The sequence below is a fragment of the Scyliorhinus torazame genome, chromosome 14 (genome assembly GCF_047496885.1).
Source record: "Scyliorhinus torazame isolate Kashiwa2021f chromosome 14, sScyTor2.1, whole genome shotgun sequence".
In the NCBI taxonomy this organism is placed as follows: Eukaryota; Metazoa; Chordata; class Chondrichthyes; order Carcharhiniformes; family Scyliorhinidae; genus Scyliorhinus; species Scyliorhinus torazame.
In genome coordinates, this window is record NC_092720.1 from 211,212,573 (window position 1) to 211,237,177 (window position 24,605).

Here is a 24,605-nt window from a genome sequence, read left to right on the forward strand (position 1 = left end):
CTCTCCCTGATCACCCCCCTGTACAGCCCCCACGCCCATCACCCCCCTGTACAGCCCCCTCCCATCACCCCCTGTACAGCCCCCCTCTCCCCCATCATGCCCTGTTTCAGCCCGCTCCCCATCAACCCCCTGTACAGCCCCCTTCTCCCCAATCACCCCCCTGTACAGCCCCCCTCCCATCACCCCCCTGTACAGCCCCCCTCCCCATCACCCCCTGTACAGCCCCCTCTCCCCCATCACCCCCTGTACAGCCCCCTCTCACCCATCACCCCCCTGTACAGCCCCCTCCCCCATCACCCCCTGTACAGCCCCCTCCCCATCACCCCTGACAGCCCCTCCCCATCACCGCCCTGTACAGCCCCCTCCCCATCACCCCGTATAGCCCCCTCCCCCATCACCCCCCTGTACAGCCCCCGCCCCCATCACCCCCCTGTACAGGCCCCCTCCCCCATCACCGCCCTGTACAGCCCCCCTCCCCCCCCTGTACAGCCCCCTCTCAACCATCACCCCCCTGTACAGCCCCTCTCCCCCATCACCCCCTGTACAGCCCCCCCCCTTCCCAACGCCCCCCTGTACAGCCCCCCTCCCCATCACCCCCCTGTACAGCCCCCTCTCCCCCATCACCCCCCTGTTCAGCCCCCCTCCCCCATCACCCCCCCTGTACAGCCCCCCTCCCCCATCACCCCCTGCACAGCCCCCTCTCCCCCATCACCCCCTGTACAGCCCCCCTCCCTCATAACCCCCCTGTACAGCCCCCTCCCCATCACGCCCTGTACAGCCCCCCTCCCCCATCACCCCCTGTACAGCCCCATCACCCCCTGTACAGCCCCCTCCCCATCACCCCCCTGTACAGCCCCCTCCCCCATCACCCCCTGTACAGTCCCCTCTCCCCCATCACCTCCTGTACAGCTCCCTCCCCATCACCCCTGTACAGCCCCTCTCCCCCATCACCCCCTGGACAGCCCCCTCACCCATCACCCCCCTGTACAGCCCCCTCCCTCATCATCACCCCTGTACAGCCCCCTCCCCCATCACACCCGTGTACAGCCCCCCCTCCCTCATCACCCCTCCGTGTTCAGGTTAGAGTTCAGTCTCAATACCCTGTAAACATTGCTGTGATTGGTGGGACTGTTAATCAGAAAATGTCTTCACATCATTTCCACACAATCCCCAATGTTGGTCATTCTCTCTTTTCACTTTCAGCTCTCAGCTTTCGGCCAACAACAAAAGGTAACAAATACTTCAAATTCTCTCTGGCAGTGAGCAACCTCGGTACGTCACACACTGTCCTTTCCCCCTCTGGGACTGGGTGGGACAGTGGGTCAGACACTGTCCTTTCCCCCTCTGGGACTGGGTTGGACAGTGGGTCAGACACTGTCCTTTCCCCCTCTGGGACTGGGTGGGACAGTGGGTCAGACACTGTCCTTTCCCCCTCTGGGGCTGTGTGGGACAGTGGGTCAGACACTGTCCTTTCCCCCTTTGGGGCTGTGTGGGACAGTGGGTCAGACACTGTCCTTTCCTCCTCTGGGACTGGGTGGGACAGTGAGTCAGACACTGTCCTTTCCCCCTCTGGGACTGGGTGGGACAGTGGGTCAGACACTGTCCTTTCCCCCTCTGGGACTGGGTGGGACAGTGGGTCAGACACTGTCCTTTCCCCCTCTGGGACTGGGTGGGACAGTGGGTCAGACGCTGTCCTTTTCCTCTCTGGGACTGGGTGGGACAGTGGGTCAGACACTGTCCTTTCCCCCTCTGGGACTGGGTGGGACAGTGGGTCAGACACTGTCCCTTACCCCCTCTGGGACTGGGTGGGACAGTGGGTCAGACACTGTCCTTTCCCCCTCTGGGACTGGGTGGGACAGAGTGTCAGACTCTATCCTATCCCCTCTGGGACTGGGTGGGACAGTGGGTCAGACACTGTCCTTTCCCCCTCTGGGACTGGGTGGGACAGTGGGTCAGACACTGTCCTTTCCCCCTCTGGGACTGGGTGGGACAGTGGGCGAGACACTGTCCTTTCCCTCTCTGGGACTGGGTGGGACAGTGGGCCAGACACTGTCCTTTCCCCCTCTGGGACTGGGTGGGACAGTGGGCGAGACACTGTCCTTTCCCTCTCTGGGACTGGGTAGGACAGTGGGTCAGACACTGTCCTTTCCCCCTCTGGGACTGGGTGGGACAGTGGGTCAGACACTGTCCTTTCCCCCACTGGGACTGGGTGGGACAGTGGGTCAGAGGGGGAGGGGGGAGGGGAGGGGGGAGAGGGGAGGGAGGGGGGGGGGGTGAGAGGGGGGAAAGTATCCAACAGGTGCTGCCTAAAAACTGGAAAATGTTGCATGTGTTGGAATCTTTCACCATTTCATTGGGAAAATAAGCTTTGCCTGAATGAGTTGTGGACATGTTGTGATTTCTGACTGTTTTCTATTTCAGTCTATCAGGAAGCCGAGACTCGGAACAGTGAGTAAAGATTTCCAGAATATTCGCAAGGCAGGGTTAGGTTATCTGTGACCTGGAATAGGGGCTGTTACCTGGAAGGCCACAGATCCAGGGCTGGAAAGCGGGATGAAAATCAGCAACTAGTTTCCTTTTACACTTTGTACTGGTTGACAGAGGCCTGAAGGGCTGAATGATGTCGTTCTGTGCCCTAATCTGTGTGTGGTTCTAAGGGGAGAGAGAGAGCTAGAGAGCAGCAGGCAAAGGGACAGACCAGCGGAGACGGAGCCACAGACAGACAGGCGAAGCCAGAGCCACAGGCGGAGCCAGAGCCACAGGCGGACCGGCGGAGCCAGAGCCACAGGCGGAGCCAGAGCCACAGGCGGAGCCAGAGCCACAGGCGGACCGGCGGAGCCAGAGCCACAGGCGGAGTCAGAGCCACAGACAGACAGGCGGAGCCAGAGCCACAGGCGGAGCCAGAGCCACAGGCGGAGCCAGAGCCACAGGCGGACCGAGAGACAGACAGAGTTAGAGCCGCAGGCAGACAGAGCCACAGACAGAGTTTGAGCCACAGGCAGACAGAGCCACAGACAGAGTTAGAGCCGCAGGCAGACAGAGAGACAGACAGAGTTAGAGCCGCAGGCAGACAGAGCCACAGACAGAGTTAGAGCCGCAGACAGACAGAGAGACAGACAGAGTTAGAGCCGCAGGCAGACAGAACCACAGACAGAGTTAGAGCCGCAGGCAGACAGAGAGACAGACAGAGTTAGAGCCGCAGGCAGACAGAGCCACAGACAGAGTTAGAGCCGCAGACAGACGGAGCCACAGACAGAGCTAGAGCCGCAGGCAGACAGAGCCACAGACAGAGCTGTAGCCGCAGGCAGACGGAGAGACAGACAGAGTTAGAGCCGCAGGCAGACAGAGCCACAGACAGAGTTAGAGCCGCAGACAGACGGAGCCACAGACAGAGTTAGAGCCGCACAGAGCCACAGACAGAGTTAGAGCCGCAGGCAGACAGAGCCACAGACAGACAGAGTTAGAGCCGCAGGCAGCAAGAGCCACAGACAGAGTTAGAGCCGCAGGCAGACAGAGCCACCGACAGAGTTTGAGCCACAGGCAGATTGAGCCACAGGCAGACAGAGCCACAGACAGAGTTAGAGCCGCAGGCAGACAGAGCCACAGACAGAGTTTGAGCCGCAGGCAGACAGAGCCACAGACAGAGTTAGAGCCGCAGGCAGACAGAGAGACAGACAGAGCCACAGGCAGAGGTAGAGCCGCAGGCAGACAGAGCCACAGACAGAGTTAGAGCCGCAGGCAGACAGAGAGACAGACAGAATTAGAGCCGCAGGCAGACAGAGCCACAGACAGAGTTAGAGCCGCAGGCAGACAGAGAGACAGACAGAGTTAGAGCCGCAGGCAGACAGAGCCACAGACAGAGTTTGAGCCACAGGCAGACAGAGCCACAGACAGAGTTAGAGCCGCAGGCAGACAGAGCCACAGACAGAGTTAGAGCCGCAGACAGACAGAGCCACAGACAGAGTTAGAGCCGCAGGCAGACAGAGAGACAGACAGAGTTAGAGCCGCAGACAGACGGAGCCACAGACAGAATTAGAGCCGCAGGCAGACAGAGCCACAGACAGAGTTAGAGCCGCAGGCAGACAGAACCACAGACAGAGTTAGAGCCGCAGGCCGACAGAGCCACAGACAGAGTTAGAGCCGCAGACAGACAGAGCCACAGACAGAGTTAGAGCCGCAGGCCGACAGAGCCACAGACAGAGTTAGAGCCGCAGACAGACAGAGCCACAGACAGAGTTAGAGCCGCAGGCCGACAGAGCCACAGACAGAGTTAGAGCCGCAGACAGACGGAGCCACAGACAGATTTAGAGCCGCAGGCAGACAGAGAGACAGACCGAGTTAGAGCCGCAGGCATACAGAGCCACAGACAGAGTTAGAGCCGCAGGCCGACAGAGCCACAGACAGAGTTAGAGCCGCAGACAGACAGAGCCACAGACAGAGTTAGAGCCGCAGGCAGACAGAGAGACAGACAGAGTTAGAGCCGCAGGCAGACAGAGCCACAGACAGAGTTAGAGCCGCAGGCAGACAGAGCCACAGACAGAGTTAGAGCCGCAGACAGACGGAGCCACAGACAGAGCTAGAGCCGCAGGCAGACAGAGCCACAGACAGAGCTGTAGCCGCAGGCAGACGGAGAGACAGACAGAGTTAGAGCCGCAGGCAGACAGAGCCACAGACAGAGTTAGAGCAGCAGACAGACGGAGCCACAGACCGAGTTAGAGCCGCAGGCATACAGAGCCACAGACAGAGTTAGAGCCGCACAGAGAGACAGACAGAGTTAGAGCCGCAGGCAGACAGAGCCACAGACAGAGTTAGAGCCGCACAGAGAGACAGACAGAGTTAGAGCCGCAGGCAGACAGAGCCACAGACAGAGTTAGAGCCGCACAGAGAGACAGACAGAGTTAGAGCCGCAGGCAGACAGAGCCACAGACAGAGTTAGAGCCGCAGGCAGACAGAGAGACAGACCGAGTTAGAGCCGCAGGCAGACAGAGCCACAGACAGAGTTAGAGCCGCAGGCAGACGGAGCCACAGACAGAGTTAGAGCCGCAGGCAGACAGAGCCACAGACAGAGTTAGAGCCGCAGACAGACGGAGCCACAGACAGAGCTAGAGCCGCAGGCAGACAGAGCCACAGACAGAGCTGTAGCCGCAGGCAGACGGAGAGACAGACAGAGTTAGAGCCGCAGGCAGACAGAGCCACAGACAGAGTTAGAGCAGCAGACAGACGGAGCCACAGACCGAGTTAGAGCCGCAGGCATACAGAGCCACAGACAGAGTTAGAGCCGCACAGAGAGACAGACAGAGTTAGAGCCGCAGGCAGACAGAGCCACAGACAGAGTTAGAGCCGCAGGCAGACAGAGCCACAGACAGAGTTAGAGCCGCACAGAGAGACAGACAGAGTTAGAGCCGCAGGCAGACAGAGCCACAGACAGAGTTAGAGCCGCAGGCAGACAGAGAGACAGACCGAGTTAGAGCCGCAGGCAGACAGAGCCACAGACAGAGTTAGAGCCGCACAGAGAGACAGACAGAGTTAGAGCCGCAGGCAGACAGAGCCATAGACAGAGTTAGAGCCGCACAGAGAGACAGACAGAGTTAGAGCCGCAGGCAGACAGAGCCACAGACAGAGTTAGAGCCGCAGGCAGACAGAGAGACAGACCGAGTTAGAGCCGCAGGCAGACAGAGCCACAGACAGAGTTAGAGCCGCAGGCAGACAGAGAGACGGACAGAGTTAGAGCCGCAGGCAGACAGAGCCACAGACAGAGTTAGAGCCGCAGACAGACAGAGCCACAGACAGAGTTAGAGCCGCAGGCAGACAGAGAGACGGACTGAGTTAGAGCAGCAGGCAGACAGAGCCACAGACAGACAGTTAGAGCCGCAGGCAGACAGAGCCACAGACAGTTAGAGCCGCAGGCAGACAGAGCCACAGAGAGACAGAGTTAGAGCCGCAGGCAGACAGAGCCACAGACAGAGCTGTAGCCGCAGGCAGACAGAGAGACGGACAGAGTTAGAGCCGCAGGCAGACAGAGCCACAGACAGAGTTAGAGCCGCAGGCAGACAGCCTCAGACAGAGTTAGAGCCGCAGGCAGATGGAGAGACAGACAGAGTTAGAGCCGCAGACAGACAGACAGAGCCACAGACAGACAGACAGTTAGAGCCGCAGGCAGACAGAGCCACAGACAGAGTTAGAGCCGCAGGCAGACAGAGCCACAGACAGAGTTAGAGCCGCAGGCAGACGGAGCCACAGACAGAGTTAGAGCCGCAGGCAGACAGAGAGACAGACAGAGTTAGAGCCGCAGGCAGACAGAGCCACAGAGAGACAGAGTTAGAGCCGCAGGCAGACAGAGCCACAGACAGAGCTGTAGCCGCAGGCAGACAGAGAGACGGACAGAGTTAGAGCCACAGGCAGACAGAGCCACAGACAGTTAGAGCCGCAGGCAGACAGAGCCACAGACAGAGTTAGAGCCGCAGGCAGACAGAGCCTCAGACAGAGTTAGAGCCGCAGGCAGATGGAGAGACAGACAGAGTTAGAGCCGCAGACAGACAGAGCCACAGACAGAGTTAGAGCCGCAGGCAGACAGAGCCACAGACAGAGTTAGAGCCGCAGGCAGACAGAGACACAGACAGAGCTAGAGCCGCAGGCAGACAGACAGACAGAGCTAGAGCCGCAGGCAGACAGAGACACAGACAGAGTTAGAGCCGCAGGCAGACGGAGAGACAGACAGAGTTAGAGCCGCAGGCAGACAGAGCCACAGACAGAGCTAGAGCCGCAGGCAGACAGAGCCACAGACAGAGTTAGAGCCGCAGGCAGACAGAGCCACAGACAGAGTTAGAGCCGCTGGCAGACAGACAGACAGAGCTAGAGCCGCAGGCAGACAGAGCCACAGACAGAGTTAGAGCCGCAGGCAGACAGAGCCACAGACAGAGTTAGAGCCGCTGGCAGACAGACAGACAGAGCTAGAGCCGCAGGCAGACAGAGCCACAGACAGAGTTAGAGCCGCAGGCAGACAGAGCCACAGACAGAGTTAGAGCCGCAGGCAGACAGAGAGACAGACAGAGTTAGAGCCGCAGGCAGACAGAGCCACAGACAGAGTTAGAGCCGCAGGCAGACAGAGCCACAGACAGAGTTAGAGCCGCAGGCAGACAGACAGACAGAGCCACAGAGTTAGAGCCGCAGGCAGATAGAGAGACAGACAGAGTTAGAGCCGCAGGCAGACAGAGAGACAGACAGAGTTAGAGCCGCAGGCAGACAGAGCAACAGACAGAGTTAGAGCCGCAGGCAGACAGAGCCACAGACAGAGCTAGAGCCGCAGGCAGACAGAGCCACAGACAGAGCTAGAGCCGCAGGCAGACAGAGCCACAGACAGAGTTAGAGCCGCAGGCAGACAGACAGACAGAGCTAGAGCCGCAGGCAGACAGAGCCACAGACAGAGTTAGAGCCGCAGGCAGACAGAGCCACAGACAGAGTTAGAGCCGCTGGCAGACAGACAGACAGAGCTAGAGCCGCAGGCAGACAGAGCCACAGACAGAGTTAGAGCCGCAGGCAGACGGAGCCACAGACAGAGTTAGAGCCGCAGGCAGACAGAGCCACAGACAGAGTTAGAGCCGCAGGCAGACGGAGCCACAGACAGAGCTGTAGCCGCAGGCAGACAGAGAGACGGACAGAGTTAGAGCCACAGGCAGACAGAGCCACAGACAGTTAGAGCCGCAGGCAGACAGAGCCACAGACAGAGTTAGAGCCGCAGGCAGACAGAGCCTCAGACAGAGTTAGAGCCGCAGGCAGATGGAGAGACAGACAGAGTTAGAGCCGCAGGCAGACAGAGCCACAGACAGACAGACCGTTAGAGCCGCAGGCAGACAGACAGACAGAGCCACAGACAGAGTTAGAGCCGCAGGCAGATAGAGAGACAGACAGAGTTAGAGCCGCAGGCAGACAGAGAGACAGACAGAGTTAGAGCCGCAGGCAGACAGAGCCATAGACAGAGCTAGAGCCGCAGGCAGACAGAGCCACAGACAGAGTTAGAGCCGCAGGCAGACAGAGCCACAGACAGAGTTAGAGCCGCAGGCAGACAGAGCCACAGACAGAGTTAGAGCCGCAGGCAGACAGAGCCACAGACAGAGTTAGAGCCGCAGGCAGACGGAGAGACAGACAGAGTTAGAGCCGCAGGCAGATAGAGAGACAGACAGAGTTAGAGCCGCAGGCAGACAGAGCCACAGACAGAGTTAGAGCCGCAGGCAGACAGAGAGACAGACAGAGTTAGAGCCGCACACTTCCGGGTGCGGCTATGCAGAGCTAGGTCGCACATTCGGCAGCTCCTGCTTGGAACGGACTTTTGGGCTCTTTTACAGGGCCCCCACGGCATTTGTTTGACATTTCCCGGTGTGGGAAGAAGGCGGCAATATTCCCCCGACAGTGTCCCCCAGGAAGGGTATGTCTCTTGGTTGCCAGACACACGCAGAAACAGTGAAAGATTTGGCTGCAACTACAGGATAAACAGGGCCTCTTCCAGCATGCAGGCGGGGGAAGGGCAAGCTTAAAGCTGCAAGCTGACCTGAGGGCCTGTATCAAAGGTGAATTCTAGCAGCAGAGGGAACAACTGTGAAAAGACCTCATCAAGGCCACTGAAGGGACTTCCGGTTGCGGTGATGCCTAGCTAGCCGCACGCTTCGGCGGCTCCAGCTCCGACGGACCTTCGGGCTCTTTTAAGAGCCCCAACGGGGAATTTTTCGACGACGCAACCCGGTGTGGGGCGTGTGAGAAGGGAGTCCCCCCCAAACGAAGGAGGAAAAAACCGGCGGCGGCGGCTGCAGCGCGAGGAATCGTCGACCAAAGGGTCAGAAAGAGAGAAGTACAAGATGGCGGCGGAGAAAGCGCAGGCGACATGGGGGCCTGAGCATGAAATTGTGAGACGGTGCGTGGAGCTGCTGAAGAGGGAGGTGCTGACCCCGTTGCTACAGGCAATTGAGGGGCTCAAGGAGACATTAAAGACCCAGGAGACAGAGCTCCGTGTGGTGGAGCAGAAGGTGACAGATATTGAGGACGAGATCCTGGGCCTGGCGGTTAAGACACAGACGCACGAGGCACTTCATAAAAAGTGTACTGAAAGGATCGAAGCCCTAGAAAATGGAGCGCGAAGGAAGAACCTTCGGATACTGGGTCTCCCTGAGGGTGTGGAAGGAGTGGACTGTGGAGCTTATGCAAGTACGATGCTGAGCTCACTGATGGGTGCTGAGGCCCCTACGGGCCCCTTGGAGGTGGAGTGGGCAAATCGGATTCCGGCGAGAAGACCAAAAGCGGGGGAACCACCCAGGGCGATAATCGTGCGATTTTACCGCCTTAAGGATAGAGAAGAGGTCCTGAGATGGGCTAAAAAGGTGCGGAGTAGCAGATGGGAGAATGCAGTGGTACGGGTATACCAGGATTGGAGTGCGGAGGTGGCGAGAAGGAGGGCGAGCTTCAACCGAGCCAAAGAGGTGTTGCATAAAAGGAAGGTGAAGTTCGGGATGCTGCAGCCGGCAAGACTATGGGTCACGTATCAGGAGAGACACCATTATTTCGAGACGGCGGAGGAAGCATGGACCTTCATCAAAGAAGAGAAATTGGATCGGAACTGAGGGACTGATGCTGCAGGAAATGTTATTGTTAATGTTACGGTGGAAGTTAATTGAGAAGTAAACAGGGAAGGGGGGAGACATTGGGGAAATGTGGGCGCCGGTGAGGGGGGAAAGACGGGACATAGTTGGAGAATGGGGAAGGGGAGGGGGAGGGGAAAGGGAGCTGCGCCATAAGAGGCGGGTCAGGTAAAGGGATGTTCCCGCACCAGAAAGAATAAAGCGGGAAGACAGGCGCAAGGCGGATGGGAGTTCCCCACATGGGGGGGGTCGAGGAGTGAGCAGGAGTAGCCGGGGTCAGTTGAAGTTAGCTGACTTACGGAAGTAATATGGGGGGAGCAATCAAGCTAGAAAGAGATCTAGCGGGGAGGGGAGGAGGGAGGGAGAAGGGGGGGGGGGACAACTGGGTTGCTGCTGCGGAAATCCAAAAGGAAATGGCTAAAGAGTGGGTGGGCGGGGATGGTGTGCGACGCTGGGGGAGCGAGCGGGAGCGCGGAGGCGGGATATGGGACTGGCCTAGAGAAGGTAATGGCTAGTCGACACGGGAGGGGGGCAGGTAGCCCCCTAGTGAGGCTGATCACGTGGAACGTGAGAGGCCTGAACGGACCGATAAAAAGGGCCCGAGTGCTCGCGCATTTGAAAGGACTAAGGGCAGACGTGGTTATGCTCCAAGAGACGCACCTAAAGGTGGCGGACCAAGTTAGGCTAAGGAAAGGATGGGTGGGACAGGTGTTCCACTCAGGACTGGACGCAAAGAATAGAGGGGTGGCCATTTTGGTGGGGAAACAGGTCGCATTTGAAGCAAAGAACATCGTAGCAGATAGCGGAGGTAGATATGTAATGGTGAGTGGCAGGCTGGAGGGAATGGAGGTCGTGTTGGTTAACGTGTATGCCCCAAACTGGGACGATGCGGGATTTATGAGACGGATGCTGGGGCGTATACCGGACCTGGAGGTAGGAAACTTGATTTTAGGAGGGGACTTTAATACGGTGCTGGACCCGGGGCTAGATAGATCCAGCTCAAGGACCGGAAGAAGGCCGGCAGCGGCCAAGGTACTTAAGGGGTTTATGGACCAAATGGGGGGAGTGGATCCATGGCGATTTCTTAGACCTAGGGCTAGGGAGTATTCCTTCTTCTCCCATGTCCATAAAGTGTACTCCCGGATAGATTTTTTTGTTTTGGGAAGGTCGTTGATCTCTAGGGTGGAAGAAGCTGAGTACTCAGCCATAGCGGTTTCGGATCATGCCCCACATTGGGTGGACCTGGAATTAGGAGAGGAAAGGGAGCAGAGAACACTCTGGCGATTAGATGTGGGACTGATGGCGGATGAGGGAGTGTGTGCAAGAGTGCGGGGGTGTATTGAGAGATACCTGGAGGTCAATGACGACGGCGAGGTCCCGGTGGGAGTGGTATGGGAAGCACTAAAAGCGGTGGTCAGAGGAGAGCTGATCTCCATTGGGGCCCACAAAAGGAAAACAGAGGCCAAGGAAAGGGAAAGATTACTGGGGGAGATTTTAAGGGTGGATAGGGAATTTGCAGAGACCCCGGAGGAGGAATTGTACAGGGAGAGGAGACGACTCCAGACGGAATTTGACCTTCTGACCACCAGAAAGGCGGAGGTACTGTGGAGGAAGGCACAGGGGAGGAGGTATGAATATGGGGAAAAGGCGAGTCGCCTGTTGGCTCATCAATTGCGAAAGAGGGCAGCAGCGAGGGAAATAGGAGGAATTAGAGACGAAAGGGGAGACACGGTGCGAAGGGCAGGAAAGATAAATGAGGTGTTCAAGACCTTCTATGAGGAACTGTATAGGTCTCAACCCCCAGAGGGAGAGGAGGGGATGCGGCAGTTCCTGGACCAATTGAGGTTCCCGAAAGTGGAGGAGCGGGGGGTGGTAGGCCTGGGGGCACCGATTGGGGTGGACGAGGTTATTAAGGGACTGGGAAGCATGCAAACAGGGAAGGCCCCAGGACCAGACGGATTCCCGGTGGAGTATTACAGAAAATATGTGGACTTGTTGGCCCCGTTGATGGTGAGGACGTTCAATGAGGCCAGGAAAGGGGGGACTCTACCCCCGACGATGTCGGAGGCGACGATATCGTTAATTTTGAAGAGGGATAAAGATCCGTTGCAGTGCGGGTCCTATAGACCCATTTCATTGTTGAACGTGGACGCCAAATTGTTGGCAAAGGTACTGGCATCGAGGATAGAGGACTGTGTCCCGGGGGTGGTGCACGAAGACCAGACAGGGTTCGTAAAAGGGAGACAACTGAATGTTAACGTGCGACGACTATTAGGGGTGATAATGATGTCCCCAGTGGAGGGGGAGGCAGAGATAGTGGCGGCAATGGACGCAGAGAAGGCATTTGATAGGGTGGAGTGGGAGTATTTATGGGAAGTGTTAAGGAGGTTTGGGTTTGGGAACGGGTTTATTAGCTGGGTTAGACTTCTTTATGGGGCTCCAACGGCAAGCGTAGTTACAGGTCGACATAGATCGGAGTATTTCCGACTATATAGGGGAACAAGACAGGGATGCCCGCTGTCTCCATTGTTGTTCGCGTTGGCAATTGAACCTCTGGCCATGGCGTTGAGAGACTCCAGGAAATGGAGAGGGGTGATTAGAGGGGGAGAAGAACACCGAGTCTCGTTATATGCAGATGACCTATTGTTATACGTGTTGGACCCAGCGGGGGGAATGATAGAGGTTATGCGAATTTTGAGGGGGTTCGGGGATTTCTCGGGGTATAGGCTAAACATGGGGAAGAGTGAATTATTTGTGATACATCCAGGGGACCAGAGTAGAGAGATAGAAGGCTTGCCTCTAAGGAAAGTGGAAAGAAACTTCCGATACCTGGGGATTCAGATCGCTAGGAGCTGGGGAACCTTGCACAGACTTAATCTGACACGGTTGGTAGAACAAATGGAGGAGGACTTCAAGAGGTGGGACATGCAGCCTCTATCGCTGGCGGGCAGGGTGCAAGCAATTAAGATGATGGTCCTCCCGAGGTTCTTATTTGTATTTCAATGTCTCCCTATCCTAATCACTAAGACCTTTTTTAATAAAATAGACAGGAGCATCACGAGCTTCGTGTGGGCAGGGAAAGTTCCGAGAGTAAGGAGGGGGTTCCTTCAGCGTAGTAGGGACAGAGGAGGATTGGCACTACCGAACTTGGGCGATTACTATTGGGCCGCCAATGTGGCAATGATACGTAAATGGATGATGGAGGGTGAGGGAGCGGCGTGGGAAAGACTGGAGAGAAAGTCCTGTAAAGGGACGAGTTTAGAGGCGCTGGTGACGGCGCCGCTACCGATCTCACCTAAAAAGTTTACCACGAACCCGGTGGTGGCGGCAACATTAAATATCTGGGGACAGTGGAGGCGACAGAGAGGGGTGCGGGAGCCCTGGTGGGGTCCCCAATCAGGAACAACCATAGGTTCGCCCCAGGAAGAATGGATGGAGGATTTCAGAGCTGGTTCCAGTTGGGAATTAGGAGGGTGGGAGATTTATTTATAGATGGGACTTTTGCGAGCTTGGGAGCATTGGAGGAAAAGTATAAGTTGCCCCGGGGAAATTTCTTGAGATATATGCAGGTGAGGGCATTTACTAGACAACAGGTGAGGGAATTTCCATTGCTCCCGACACAGGGGATACAGGACAGGGTGCTTTCAGGGGTGTGGGTCGGAGAGGGCAAGGTGTCAGAGATTTACCGAGAGATGAGGGAAGAGGGGGAGGAGTCGGTGGGCGAACTAAAAGGAAAGTGGGAAGAAGAACTAGGGGAGGAGATAGAGGAGGGTATGTGGGCTGATGCCCTAAGCAGGGTAAATTCCTCTTCCTCATGCGCCAGGCTTAGCCTGATTCAATTTAAGGTGCTACATAGAGCACACATAACGGGAGCAAGATTGAGCAGGTTCTTTGGAGTGGAGGACAAATGTGGGAGGTGTGGCGGGAGCCCGGCAAACCACGCACATATGTTTTGGGCATGCCCGGCACTGGAAGGGTATTGGAAGGGAGTGACGGGAGTGATTTCGCGGGTGGTGAAGGCCCGGGTCAAACCAGGCTGGGGGTTAGCTCTATTTGGAGTTGCGGAAGAGCCGGGAGTGCAGGAGGCGAAAGAGGCCGACGTTGTGGCCTTTGCGTCCCTAGTAGCCCGGCGCAGGATCCTACTCATGTGGAAGGAGGCGAAACCCCCCGGACTGGAGGCCTGGGTAAATGATATGGCGGGGTTCATTAAACTGGAGCAGATAAAGTTTGCCCTGAGAGGATCGGCTCAAGGGTTCACCAGGCGGTGGCAGCCATTTCTCGACTACCTAGGGGAACGTTAGAGGGAAGACAGATGACCAGCAGCAGCAACCCAGGGGGAGGGGGGGGGGGGGGAGGGGGGGTTTAGTTTAGGTCAAAGATAAAGGGGTTTTGTTACTTGTGTATTGTTTAAAATTTCTGTATTGTTATTGTTGCGTTTGCTTTGTAAGAGGGGAAAAATTGTTGTTTGGGAAAAAATTTTCAATAAAACATTTATAAAAAAAAAAAAGAGTTAGAGCCGCAGGCAGACAGAGCCACAGACAGAGTTAGAGCCGCAGGCAGACAGAGCCACAGACAGAGTTAGAGCCGCAGGCAGATAGAGAGACAGACAGTTAGAGCCGCAGGCAGACAGAGAGACAGACAGAGTTAGAGCCGCAGGCAGATAGAGAGACAGACAGAGTTAGAGCCGCAGGCAGACAGAGAGACAGACAGAGCTAGAGCCGCAGGCAGATAGAGAGACAGACAGTTAGAGCCGCAGGCAGACAGAGAGACAGACAGAGTTAGAGCCGCAGGCAGATAGAGAGACAGACAGAGTTAGAGCCGCAGGCAGACAGAGAGACAGACAGAGTTAGAGCCGCAGGCAGACAGAGAGACAGACAGAGTTAGAGCCGCAGGCAGACAGAGCCACAGACAGAGTTAGAGCCGCAGGCAGACAGAGCCACAGACAGAGTTAGAGCCGCAGGCAGACGGAGAGACAGACCGAGTTAGAGCCGCAGACAGACGGAGCCACAGACAGAGCTAGAGCCGCAGGCAGACAGAGCCACAGACAGAGCTGTAGCCGCAGGCAGACGGAGAGACAGACAGAGTTAGAGTCGCAGGCAGACAGAGCCACAGACAGAGTTAGAGCCGCAGACAGATGGAGCCACAGACCGAGTTAGAGCCGCAGGCATACAGAGCCACAGACAGAGTTAGAGCCGCACAGAGAGACAGACAAGTTAGAGCCGCAGGCAGACAGAGCCACAGACAGAGTTTGAGCCGCACGCAGACAGAGCCACAGACAGAGTTAGAGCCGCAGGCAGACAGAGAGACAGACCGAGTTAGAGCCGCAGGCAGACAGAGCCACAGACAGAGTTAGAGCCGCAGACAGACAGAGCCACAGACAGAGTTAGAGCCGCAGGCAGACAGAGAGACGGACAGAGTTAGAGCCGCAGGCAGACAGAGCCACAGACAGAGTTAGAGCCGCAGACAGACAGAGCCACAGACAGAGTTAGAGCCGCAGGCAGACAGAGAGACGGACAGAGTTAGAGCCGCAGGCAGACAGAGCCACAGACAGAGTTAGAGCCGCAGACAGACAGAGCCACAGACAGAGTTAGAGCCGCAGGCAGACAGAGAGACGGACAGAGTTAGAGCCGCAGGCAGACAGAGCCACACACAGAGTTTGAGCCGCAGGCAGACAGAGCCACAGACAGTTAGAGCCGCAGGCAGACAGAGCCACAAAGAGACAGAGTTAGAGCCGCAGGCAGACAGAGCCACAGACAGAGTTAGAGCCGCAGGCAGACAGAGACACAGACAGAGTTAGAGCCGCAGGCAGACAGAGCCACAGACAGAGTTAGAGCCGCAGACAGACAGAGCCACAGACAGAGTTAGAGCCGCAGGCAGACAGAGAGACGGACAGAGTTCGAGCCGCAGGCAGACAGAGCCACAGACAGAGTTAGAGCCGCAGACAGACAGAGCCACAGACAGAGTTAGAGCCGCAGGCAGACAGAGAGACGGACAGAGTTAGAGCCGCAGGCAGACAGAGCCACACACAGAGTTAGAGCCGCAGACAGATAGAGCCACAGACAGAGTTTGAGCCGCAGGCAGACAGAGAGACAGACAGTTAGAGCCGCAGGCAGACAGAGCCACAAAGAGACAGAGTTAGAGCCGCAGGCAGACAGAGCCACAGACAGAGTTAGAGCCGCAGGCAGACAGAGCCACAGACAGAGTTAGAGCCGCAGACAGATAGAGCCACAGACAGAGTTTGAGCCGCAGGCAGACAGAGCCACAGACAGTTAGAGCCGCAGGCAGACAGAGCCACAAAGAGACAGAGTTAGAGCCGCAGGCAGACAGAGCCACAGACAGAGTTAGAGCCGCAGGCAGACAGAGCCACAGACAGAGTTAGAGCCGCAGGCAGACAGAGACACAGACAGAGTTAGAGCCGCAGACAGAGAGAGCCACAGACAGAGTTAGAGCCGCAGGCAGACGTAGAGACAGACAGAGTTAGAGCCGCAGGCAGACAGAGCCACAGACAGAGTTAGAGCCGCAGGCAGACAGACAGACAGAGCTAGAGCCGCAGGCAGACAGAGCCACAGACAGAGTTAGAGCCGCAGGCAGACAGCGCTACAGACAGAGTTAGAGCCGCTGGCAGACAGACAGACAGAGTTAGAGCCGCAGGCAGATAGAGAGACAGACAGAGTTAGAGCCGCAGGCAGACAGAGAGACAGACAGAGCTAGAGCCGCAGGCAGATAGAGAGACAGACAGTTAGAGCCGCAGGCAGACAGAGAGACAGACAGAGTTAGAGCCGCAGGCAGATAGAGAGACAGACAGAGTTAGAGCCGCAGGCAGACAGAGAGACAGACAGAGTTAGAGCCGCAGGCAGACAGAGCCACAGACAGAGTTAGAGCCGCAGGCAGACGGAGAGACAGACCGAGTTAGAGCCGCAGGCAGACAGAGCCACAGACAGAGTTAGAGCCGCAGACAGACGGAGCCACAGACAGAGTTAGAGCCGCAGGCAGACAGAGCCACAGACAGAGTTAGAGCCGCAGGCAGACAGAACCACAGACAGAGTTAGAGCCGCAAACAGACAGAGAGACAGACAGAGTTAGAGCCGCAGGCAGACAGAGCCACAGACAGAGTTAGAGCCGCAGACAGACGGAGCCACAGACAGAGCTAGAGCCGCAGGCAGACAGAGCCACAGACAGAGCTGTAGCCGCAGGCAGACGGAGAGACAGACAGAGTTAGAGCCGCAGGCAGACAGAGCCACAGACAGAGTTAGAGCCGCAGACAGACGGAGCCACAGACCGAGTTAGAGCCGCAGGCATACAGAGCCACAGACAGAGTTAGAGCCGCACAGAGAGACAGACAGAGTTAGAGCCGCAGGCAGACAGAGCCACAGACAGAGTTAGAGCCGCAGGCAGACAGAGCCACAGACCGAGTTAGAGCCGCAGGCAGACAGAGCCACAGACCGAGTTTGAGCCGCACGCAGACAGAGCCACAGACAGAGTTAGAGCCGCAGGCAGACAGAGAGACAGACCGAGTTAGAGCCGCAGGCAGACAGAGCCACAGACAGAGTTAGAGCCGCAGGCAGACAGAGCCACAGACAGAGTTAGAGCCGCTGGCAGACAGACAGACAGAGCTAGAGCCGCAGGCAGACAGAGCCACAGACAGAGTTAGAGCCGCAGGCAGACAGAGCCACAGACAGAGTTAGAGCCGCAGGCAGACAGAGCCACAGACAGAGTTAGAGCCGCAGGCAGACAGAGAGACAGACAGAGTTAGAGCCGCAGGCAGACAGAGCCACAGACAGAGTTAGAGCCGCAGGCAGACAGACAGACAGAGCCACAGACAGAGTTAGAGCCGCAGGCAGATAGAGAGACAGACAGAGTTAGAGCCGCAGGCAGACAGAGAGACAGACAGAGTTAGAGCCGCAGGCAGACAGAGCCATAGACAGAGCTAGAGCCGCAGGCAGACAGAGCCACAGACAGAGTTAGAGCCGCAGGCAGACAGAGCCACAGACAGAGTTAGAGCCGCAGGCAGACAGAGCCACAGACAGAGTTAGAGCCGCAGGCAGACAGAGCCACAGACAGAGTTAGAGCCGCAGGCAGACGGAGAGACAGACAGAGTTAGAGCCGCAGGCAGATAGAGAGACAGACAGAGTTAGAGCCGCAGGCAGACAGAGCCACAGACAGAGTTAGAGCCGCAGGCAGACAGAGAGACAGACAGAGTTAGAGCCGCAGGCAGACAGAGCCACAGACAGAGTTAGAGCCGCAGGCAGACAGAGCCACAGACAGAGTTAGAGCCGCAGGCAGATAGAGAGACAGACAGTTAGAGCCGCAGGCAGATAGAGAGACAGACAGAGTTAGAGCCGCAGGCAGACAGAGAGACAGACAGAGTTAGAGCCGCAGGCAGACAGAGCCACAGACAGAGTTAGAGCCGCAGGCAGACAGAGCCACAGACAGAGTTAGAGCCGCAGACAGACGGAGCCACAGACAGAGCTAGAGCCGCAGGCAGACAGAGCCACAGACAGAGCTGTAGCCGCAGGCAGACGGAGAGACAGACAGAGTTAGAGCCGCAGGCAGACAGAGCCACAGACAGAGTTAGAGCAGCAGACAGACGGAGCCACAGACCGAGTTAGAGCCGCAGGCATACAGAGCCACAGACAGAGTTAGAGCCGCACAGAGAGACAGACAGAGTTAGAGCCGCAGGCAGACAGAGCCACAGACAGAGTTAGAGCCGCAGGCAGACAGAGCCACAGACAGAGTTAGAGCCGCACAGAGAGACAGACAGAGTTAGAGCCGCAGGCAGACAGAGCCACAGACAGAGTTAGAGCCGCACAGAGAGACAGACAGAGTTAGAGCCGCAGGCAGACAGAGCCACAGACAGAGTTAGAGCCGCAGGCAGACAGAGAGACAGACCGAGTTAGAGCCGCAGGCAGACAGAGCCACAGACAGAGTTAGAGCCGCAGGCAGACGGAGCCACAGACAGAGTTAGAGCCGCAGGCAGACAGAGCCACAGACAGAGTTAGAGCCGCAGACAGACGGAGCCACAGACAGAGCTAGAGCCGCAGGCAGACAGAGCCACAGACAGAGCTGTAGCCGCAGGCAGACGGAGAGACAGACAGAGTTAGAGCCGCAGGCAGACAGAGCCACAGACAGAGTTAGAGCAGCAGACAGACGGAGCCACAGACCGAGTTAGAGCCGCAGGCATACAGAGCCACAGACAGAGTTAGAGCCGCACAGAGAGACAGACAGAGTTAGAGCCGCAGGCAGACAGAGCCACAGACAGAGTTAGAGCCGCAGGCAGACAGAGCCACAGACAGAGTTAGAGCCGCACAGAGAGACAGACAGAGTTAGAGCCGCAGGCAGACAGAGCCACAGACAGAGTTAGAGCCGCAGGCAGACAGAGAGACAGACCGAGTTAGAGCCGCAGGCAGACAGAGCCACAGACAGAGTTAGAGCCGCACAGAGAGACAGACAGAGTTAGAGCCGCAGGCAGACAGAGCCATAGACAGAGTTAGAGCCGCACAGAGAGACAGACAGAGTTAGAGCCGCAGGCAGACAGAGCCACAGACAGAGTTAGAGCCGCAGGCAGACAGAGAGACAGACCGAGTTAGAGCCGCAGGCAGACAGAGCCACAGACAGAGTTAGAGCCGCAGGCAGACAGAGCCACAGACAGACAGTTAGACCCGCAGGCAGACAGAGAGACGGACAGAGTTAGAGCCGCAGGCAGACAGAGCCACAGACAGAGTTAGAGCCGCAGACAGACAGAGCCACAGACAGAGTTAGAGCCGCAGGCAGACAGAGAGACGGACTGAGTTAGAGCCGCAGGCAGACAGAGACACAGACAGACAGTTAGAGCCGCAGGCAGACAGAGCCACAGACAGTTAGAGCTGCAGGCAGACAGAGCCACAGACAGAGTTAGAGCCGCAGGCAGACAGAGCCACAGACAGAGTTAGAGCCGCAGGCAGACGGAGCCACAGACAGAGTTAGAGCCGCACGCAGACAGAGCCACAGACAGAGTTAGAGCCGCAGGCAGACAGAGCCACAGAGAGACAGAGTTAGAGCCGCAGGCAGACAGAGCCACAGACAGAGCTGTAGCCGCAGGCAGACAGAGAGACGGACAGAGTTAGAGCCGCAGGCAGACAGAGCCACAGACAGAGTTAGAGCCGCAGGCAGACAGAGCCTCAGACAGAGTTAGAGCCGCAGGCAGATGGAGAGACAGACAGAGTTAGAGCCGCAGACAGACAGACAGAGCCACAGACAGACAGACAGTTAGAGCCGCAGGCAGACAGAGCCACAGACAGAGTTAGAGCCGCAGGCAGACAGAGCCACAGACAGAGTTAGAGCCGCAGGCAGACGGAGCCACAGACAGAGTTAGAGCCGCAGGCAGACAGAGAGACAGACAGAGTTAGAGCCGCAGGCAGACAGAGCCACAGAGAGACAGAGTTAGAGCCGCAGGCAGACAGAGCCACAGACAGAGCTGTAGCCGCAGGCAGACAGAGCCACAGACAGAGTTAGAGCCGCAGGCAGACAGAGCCACAGACAGAGTTAGAGCCGCAGGCAGACGGAGCCACAGACAGAGTTAGAGCCGCAGGCAGACAGAGAGACAGACAGAGTTAGAGCCGCAGGCAGACAGAGCCACAGAGAGACAGAGTTAGAGCCGCAGGCAGACAGAGCCACAGACAGAGTTAGAGCCGCACAGAGAGACAGACAGAGTTAGAGCCGCAGGCAGACAGAGCCACAGACAGAGTTAGAGCCGCACAGAGAGACAGACAGAGTTAGAGCCGCAGGCAGACAGAGCCACAGACAGAGTTAGAGCCGCAGGCAGACAGAGAGACAGACCGAGTTAGAGCCGCAGGCAGACAGAGCCACAGACAGAGTTAGAGCCGCAGGCAGACGGAGCCACAGACAGAGTTAGAGCCGCAGGCAGACAGAGCCACAGACAGAGTTAGAGCCGCAGACAGACGGAGCCACAGACAGAGCTAGAGCCGCAGGCAGACAGAGCCACAGACAGAGCTGTAGCCGCAGGCAGACGGAGAGACAGACAGAGTTAGAGCCGCAGGCAGACAGAGCCACAGACAGAGTTAGAGCAGCAGACAGACGGAGCCACAGACCGAGTTAGAGCCGCAGGCATACAGAGCCACAGACAGAGTTAGAGCCGCACAGAGAGACAGACAGAGTTAGAGCCGCAGGCAGACAGAGCCACAGACAGAGTTAGAGCCGCAGGCAGACAGAGCCACAGACAGAGTTAGAGCCGCACAGAGAGACAGACAGAGTTAGAGCCGCAGGCAGACAGAGCCACAGACAGAGTTAGAGCCGCAGGCAGACAGAGAGACAGACCGAGTTAGAGCCGCAGGCAGACAGAGCCACAGACAGAGTTAGAGCCGCACAGAGAGACAGACAGAGTTAGAGCCGCAGGCAGACAGAGCCATAGACAGAGTTAGAGCCGCACAGAGAGACAGACAGAGTTAGAGCCGCAGGCAGACAGAGCCACAGACAGAGTTAGAGCCGCAGGCAGACAGAGAGACAGACCGAGTTAGAGCCGCAGGCAGACAGAGCCACAGACAGAGTTAGAGCCGCAGGCAGACAGAGCCACAGACAGACAGTTAGACCCGCAGGCAGACAGAGAGACGGACAGAGTTAGAGCCGCAGGCAGACAGAGCCACAGACAGAGTTAGAGCCGCAGACAGACAGAGCCACAGACAGAGTTAGAGCCGCAGGCAGACAGAGAGACGGACTGAGTTAGAGCCGCAGGCAGACAGAGACACAGACAGACAGTTAGAGCCGCAGGCAGACAGAGCCACAGACAGTTAGAGCTGCAGGCAGACAGAGCCACAGACAGAGTTAGAGCCGCAGGCAGACAGAGCCACAGACAGAGTTAGAGCCGCAGGCAGACGGAGCCACAGACAGAGTTAGAGCCGCACGCAGACAGAGCCACAGACAGAGTTAGAGCCGCAGGCAGACAGAGCCACAGAGAGACAGAGTTAGAGCCGCAGGCAGACAGAGCCACAGACAGAGCTGTAGCCGCAGGCAGACAGAGAGACGGACAGAGTTAGAGCCGCAGGCAGACAGAGCCACAGACAGAGTTAGAGCCGCAGGCAGACAGAGCCTCAGACAGAGTTAGAGCCGCAGGCAGATGGAGAGACAGACAGAGTTAGAGCCGCAGACAGACAGACAGAGCCACAGACAGACAGACAGTTAGAGCCGCAGGCAGACAGAGCCACAGACAGAGTTAGAGCCGCAGGCAGACAGAGCCACAGACAGAGTTAGAGCCGCAGGCAGACGGAGCCACAGACAGAGTTAGAGCCGCAGGCAGACAGAGAGACAGACAGAGTTAGAGCCGCAGGCAGACAGAGCCACAGAGAGACAGAGTTAGAGCCGCAGGCAGACAGAGCCACAGACAGAGCTGTAGCCGCAGGCAGACAGAGAGACGGACAGAGTTAGAGCCACAGGCAGACAGAGCCACAGACAGTTAGAGCCGCAGGCAGACAGAGCCACAGACAGAGTTAGAGCCGCAGGCAGACAGAGCCTCAGACAGAGTTAGAGCCGCAGGCAGATGGAGAGACAGACAGAGTTAGAGCCGCAGACAGACAGAGCCACAGACAGAGTTAGAGCCGCAGGCAGACAGAGCCACAGACAGAGTTAGAGCCGCAGGCAGACAGAGACACAGACAGAGCTAGAGCCGCAGGCAGACAGACAGACAGAGCTAGAGCCGCAGGCAGACAGAGACACAGACAGAGTTAGAGCCGCAGGCAGACGGAGAGACAGACAGAGTTAGAGCCGCAGGCAGACAGAGCCACAGACAGAGCTAGAGCCGCAGGCAGACAGAGCCACAGACAGAGTTAGAGCCGCAGGCAGACAGAGCCACAGACAGAGTTAGAGCCGCTGGCAGACAGACAGACAGAGTTAGAGCCGCAGGCAGACAGAGCCACAGACAGAGTTAGAGCCGCAGGCAGACAGAGCCACAGACAGAGTTAGAGCCGCAGGCAGACAGACAGACAGAGCCACAGAGTTAGAGCCGCAGGCAGATAGAGAGACAGACAGAGTTAGAGCCGCAGGCAGACAGAGAGACAGACAGAGTTAGAGCCGCAGGCAGACAGAGCAACAGACAGAGTTAGAGCCGCAGGCAGACAGAGCCACAGACAGAGCTAGAGCCGCAGGCAGACAGAGCCACAGACAGAGCTAGAGCCGCAGGCAGACAGAGCCACAGACAGAGTTAGAGCCGCAGGCAGACAGACAGACAGAGCTAGAGCCGCAGGCAGACAGAGCCACAGACAGAGTTAGAGCCGCAGGCAGACAGAGCCACAGACAGAGTTAGAGCCGCTGGCAGACAGACAGACAGAGCTAGAGCCGCAGGCAGACAGAGCCACAGACAGAGTTAGAGCCGCAGGCAGACGGAGCCACAGACAGAGTTAGAGCCGCAGGCAGACAGAGCCACAGACAGAGTTAGAGCCGCAGGCAGACGGAGCCACAGACAGAGTTAGAGCCGCAGGCAGACAGAGCCACAGAGAGACAGAGTTAGAGCCGCAGGCAGACAGAGCCACAGACAGAGCTGTAGCCGCAGGCAGACAGAGAGACGGACAGAGTTAGAGCCACAGGCAGACAGAGCCACAGACAGTTAGAGCCGCAGGCAGACAGAGCCACAGACAGAGTTAGAGCCGCAGGCAGACAGAGCCTCAGACAGAGTTAGAGCCGCAGGCAGATGGAGAGACAGACAGAGTTAGAGCCGCAGGCAGACAGAGCCACAGACAGACAGACCGTTAGAGCCGCAGGCAGACAGAGCCACAGACAGAGTTAGAGCCGCTGGCAGACAGACAGACAGAGCTAGAGCCGCAGGCAGACAGAGCCACAGACAGAGTTAGAGCCGCAGGCAGACAGAGCCACAGACAGAGTTAGAGCCGCAGGCAGACAGAGCCACAGACAGAGTTAGAGCCGCAGGCAGACAGAGAGACAGACAGAGTTAGAGCCGCAGGCAGACAGAGCCACAGACAGAGTTAGAGCCGCAGGCAGACAGACAGACAGAGCCACAGACAGAGTTAGAGCCGCAGGCAGATAGAGAGACAGACAGAGTTAGAGCCGCAGGCAGACAGAGAGACAGACAGAGTTAGAGCCGCAGGCAGACAGAGCCATAGACAGAGCTAGAGCCGCAGGCAGACAGAGCCACAGACAGAGTTAGAGCCGCAGGCAGACAGAGCCACAGACAGAGTTAGAGCCGCAGGCAGACAGAGCCACAGACAGAGTTAGAGCCGCAGGCAGACAGAGCCACAGACAGAGTTAGAGCCGCAGGCAGACGGAGAGACAGACAGAGTTAGAGCCGCAGGCAGATAGAGAGACAGACAGAGTTAGAGCCGCAGGCAGACAGAGCCACAGACAGAGTTAGAGCCGCAGGCAGACAGAGAGACAGACAGAGTTAGAGCCGCAGACAGACAGACAGAGCCACAGACAGAGTTAGAGCCGCAGGCAGACAGAGCCACAGACAGAGTTAGAGCCGCAGGCAGATAGAGAGACAGACAGTTAGAGCCGCAGGCAGACAGAGAGACAGACAGAGTTAGAGCCGCAGGCAGATAGAGAGACAGACAGAGTTAGAGCCGCAGGCAGACAGAGAGACAGACAGAGCTAGAGCCGCAGGCAGATAGAGAGACAGACAGTTAGAGCCGCAGGCAGACAGAGCCACAGACAGAGTTAGAGCCGCAGGCAGATAGAGAGACAAAGTTAGAGCCGCAGGCAGACAGAGCCACAGACAGAGTTAGAGCCGCAGGCAGACGGAGAGACAGACCGAGTTAGAGCCGCAGGCAGACAGAGCCACAGACAGAGTTAGAGCCGCAGGCAGACGGAGAGACAGACCGAGTTAGAGCCGCAGACAGACGGAGCCACAGACAGAGCTAGAGCCGCAGGCAGACAGAGCCACAGACAGAGCTGTAGCCGCAGACAGATGGAGCCACAGACCGAGTTAGAGCCGCAGGCATACAGAGCCACAGACAGAGTTAGAGCCGCACAGAGAGACAG

General features: G+C 57.4%; 1 protein-coding gene across 1 annotated transcript in view; it reads left to right on the forward strand.

Moving 5' to 3' along the window:
* The window catches only part of LOC140390449 (butyrophilin subfamily 1 member A1-like), a 273,313-nt gene that overhangs the window by 170,726 nt on the left and 77,982 nt on the right, over positions 1-24,605 (forward strand). Inside the window, exons 6-7 of the mRNA XM_072475596.1 lie at positions 1,204-1,230; positions 2,422-2,448. Coding sequence (XP_072331697.1) covers positions 1,204-1,230; positions 2,422-2,448 — 54 coding nt within the window. The remainder of the gene's footprint in view (positions 1-1,203; positions 1,231-2,421; positions 2,449-24,605) is intronic.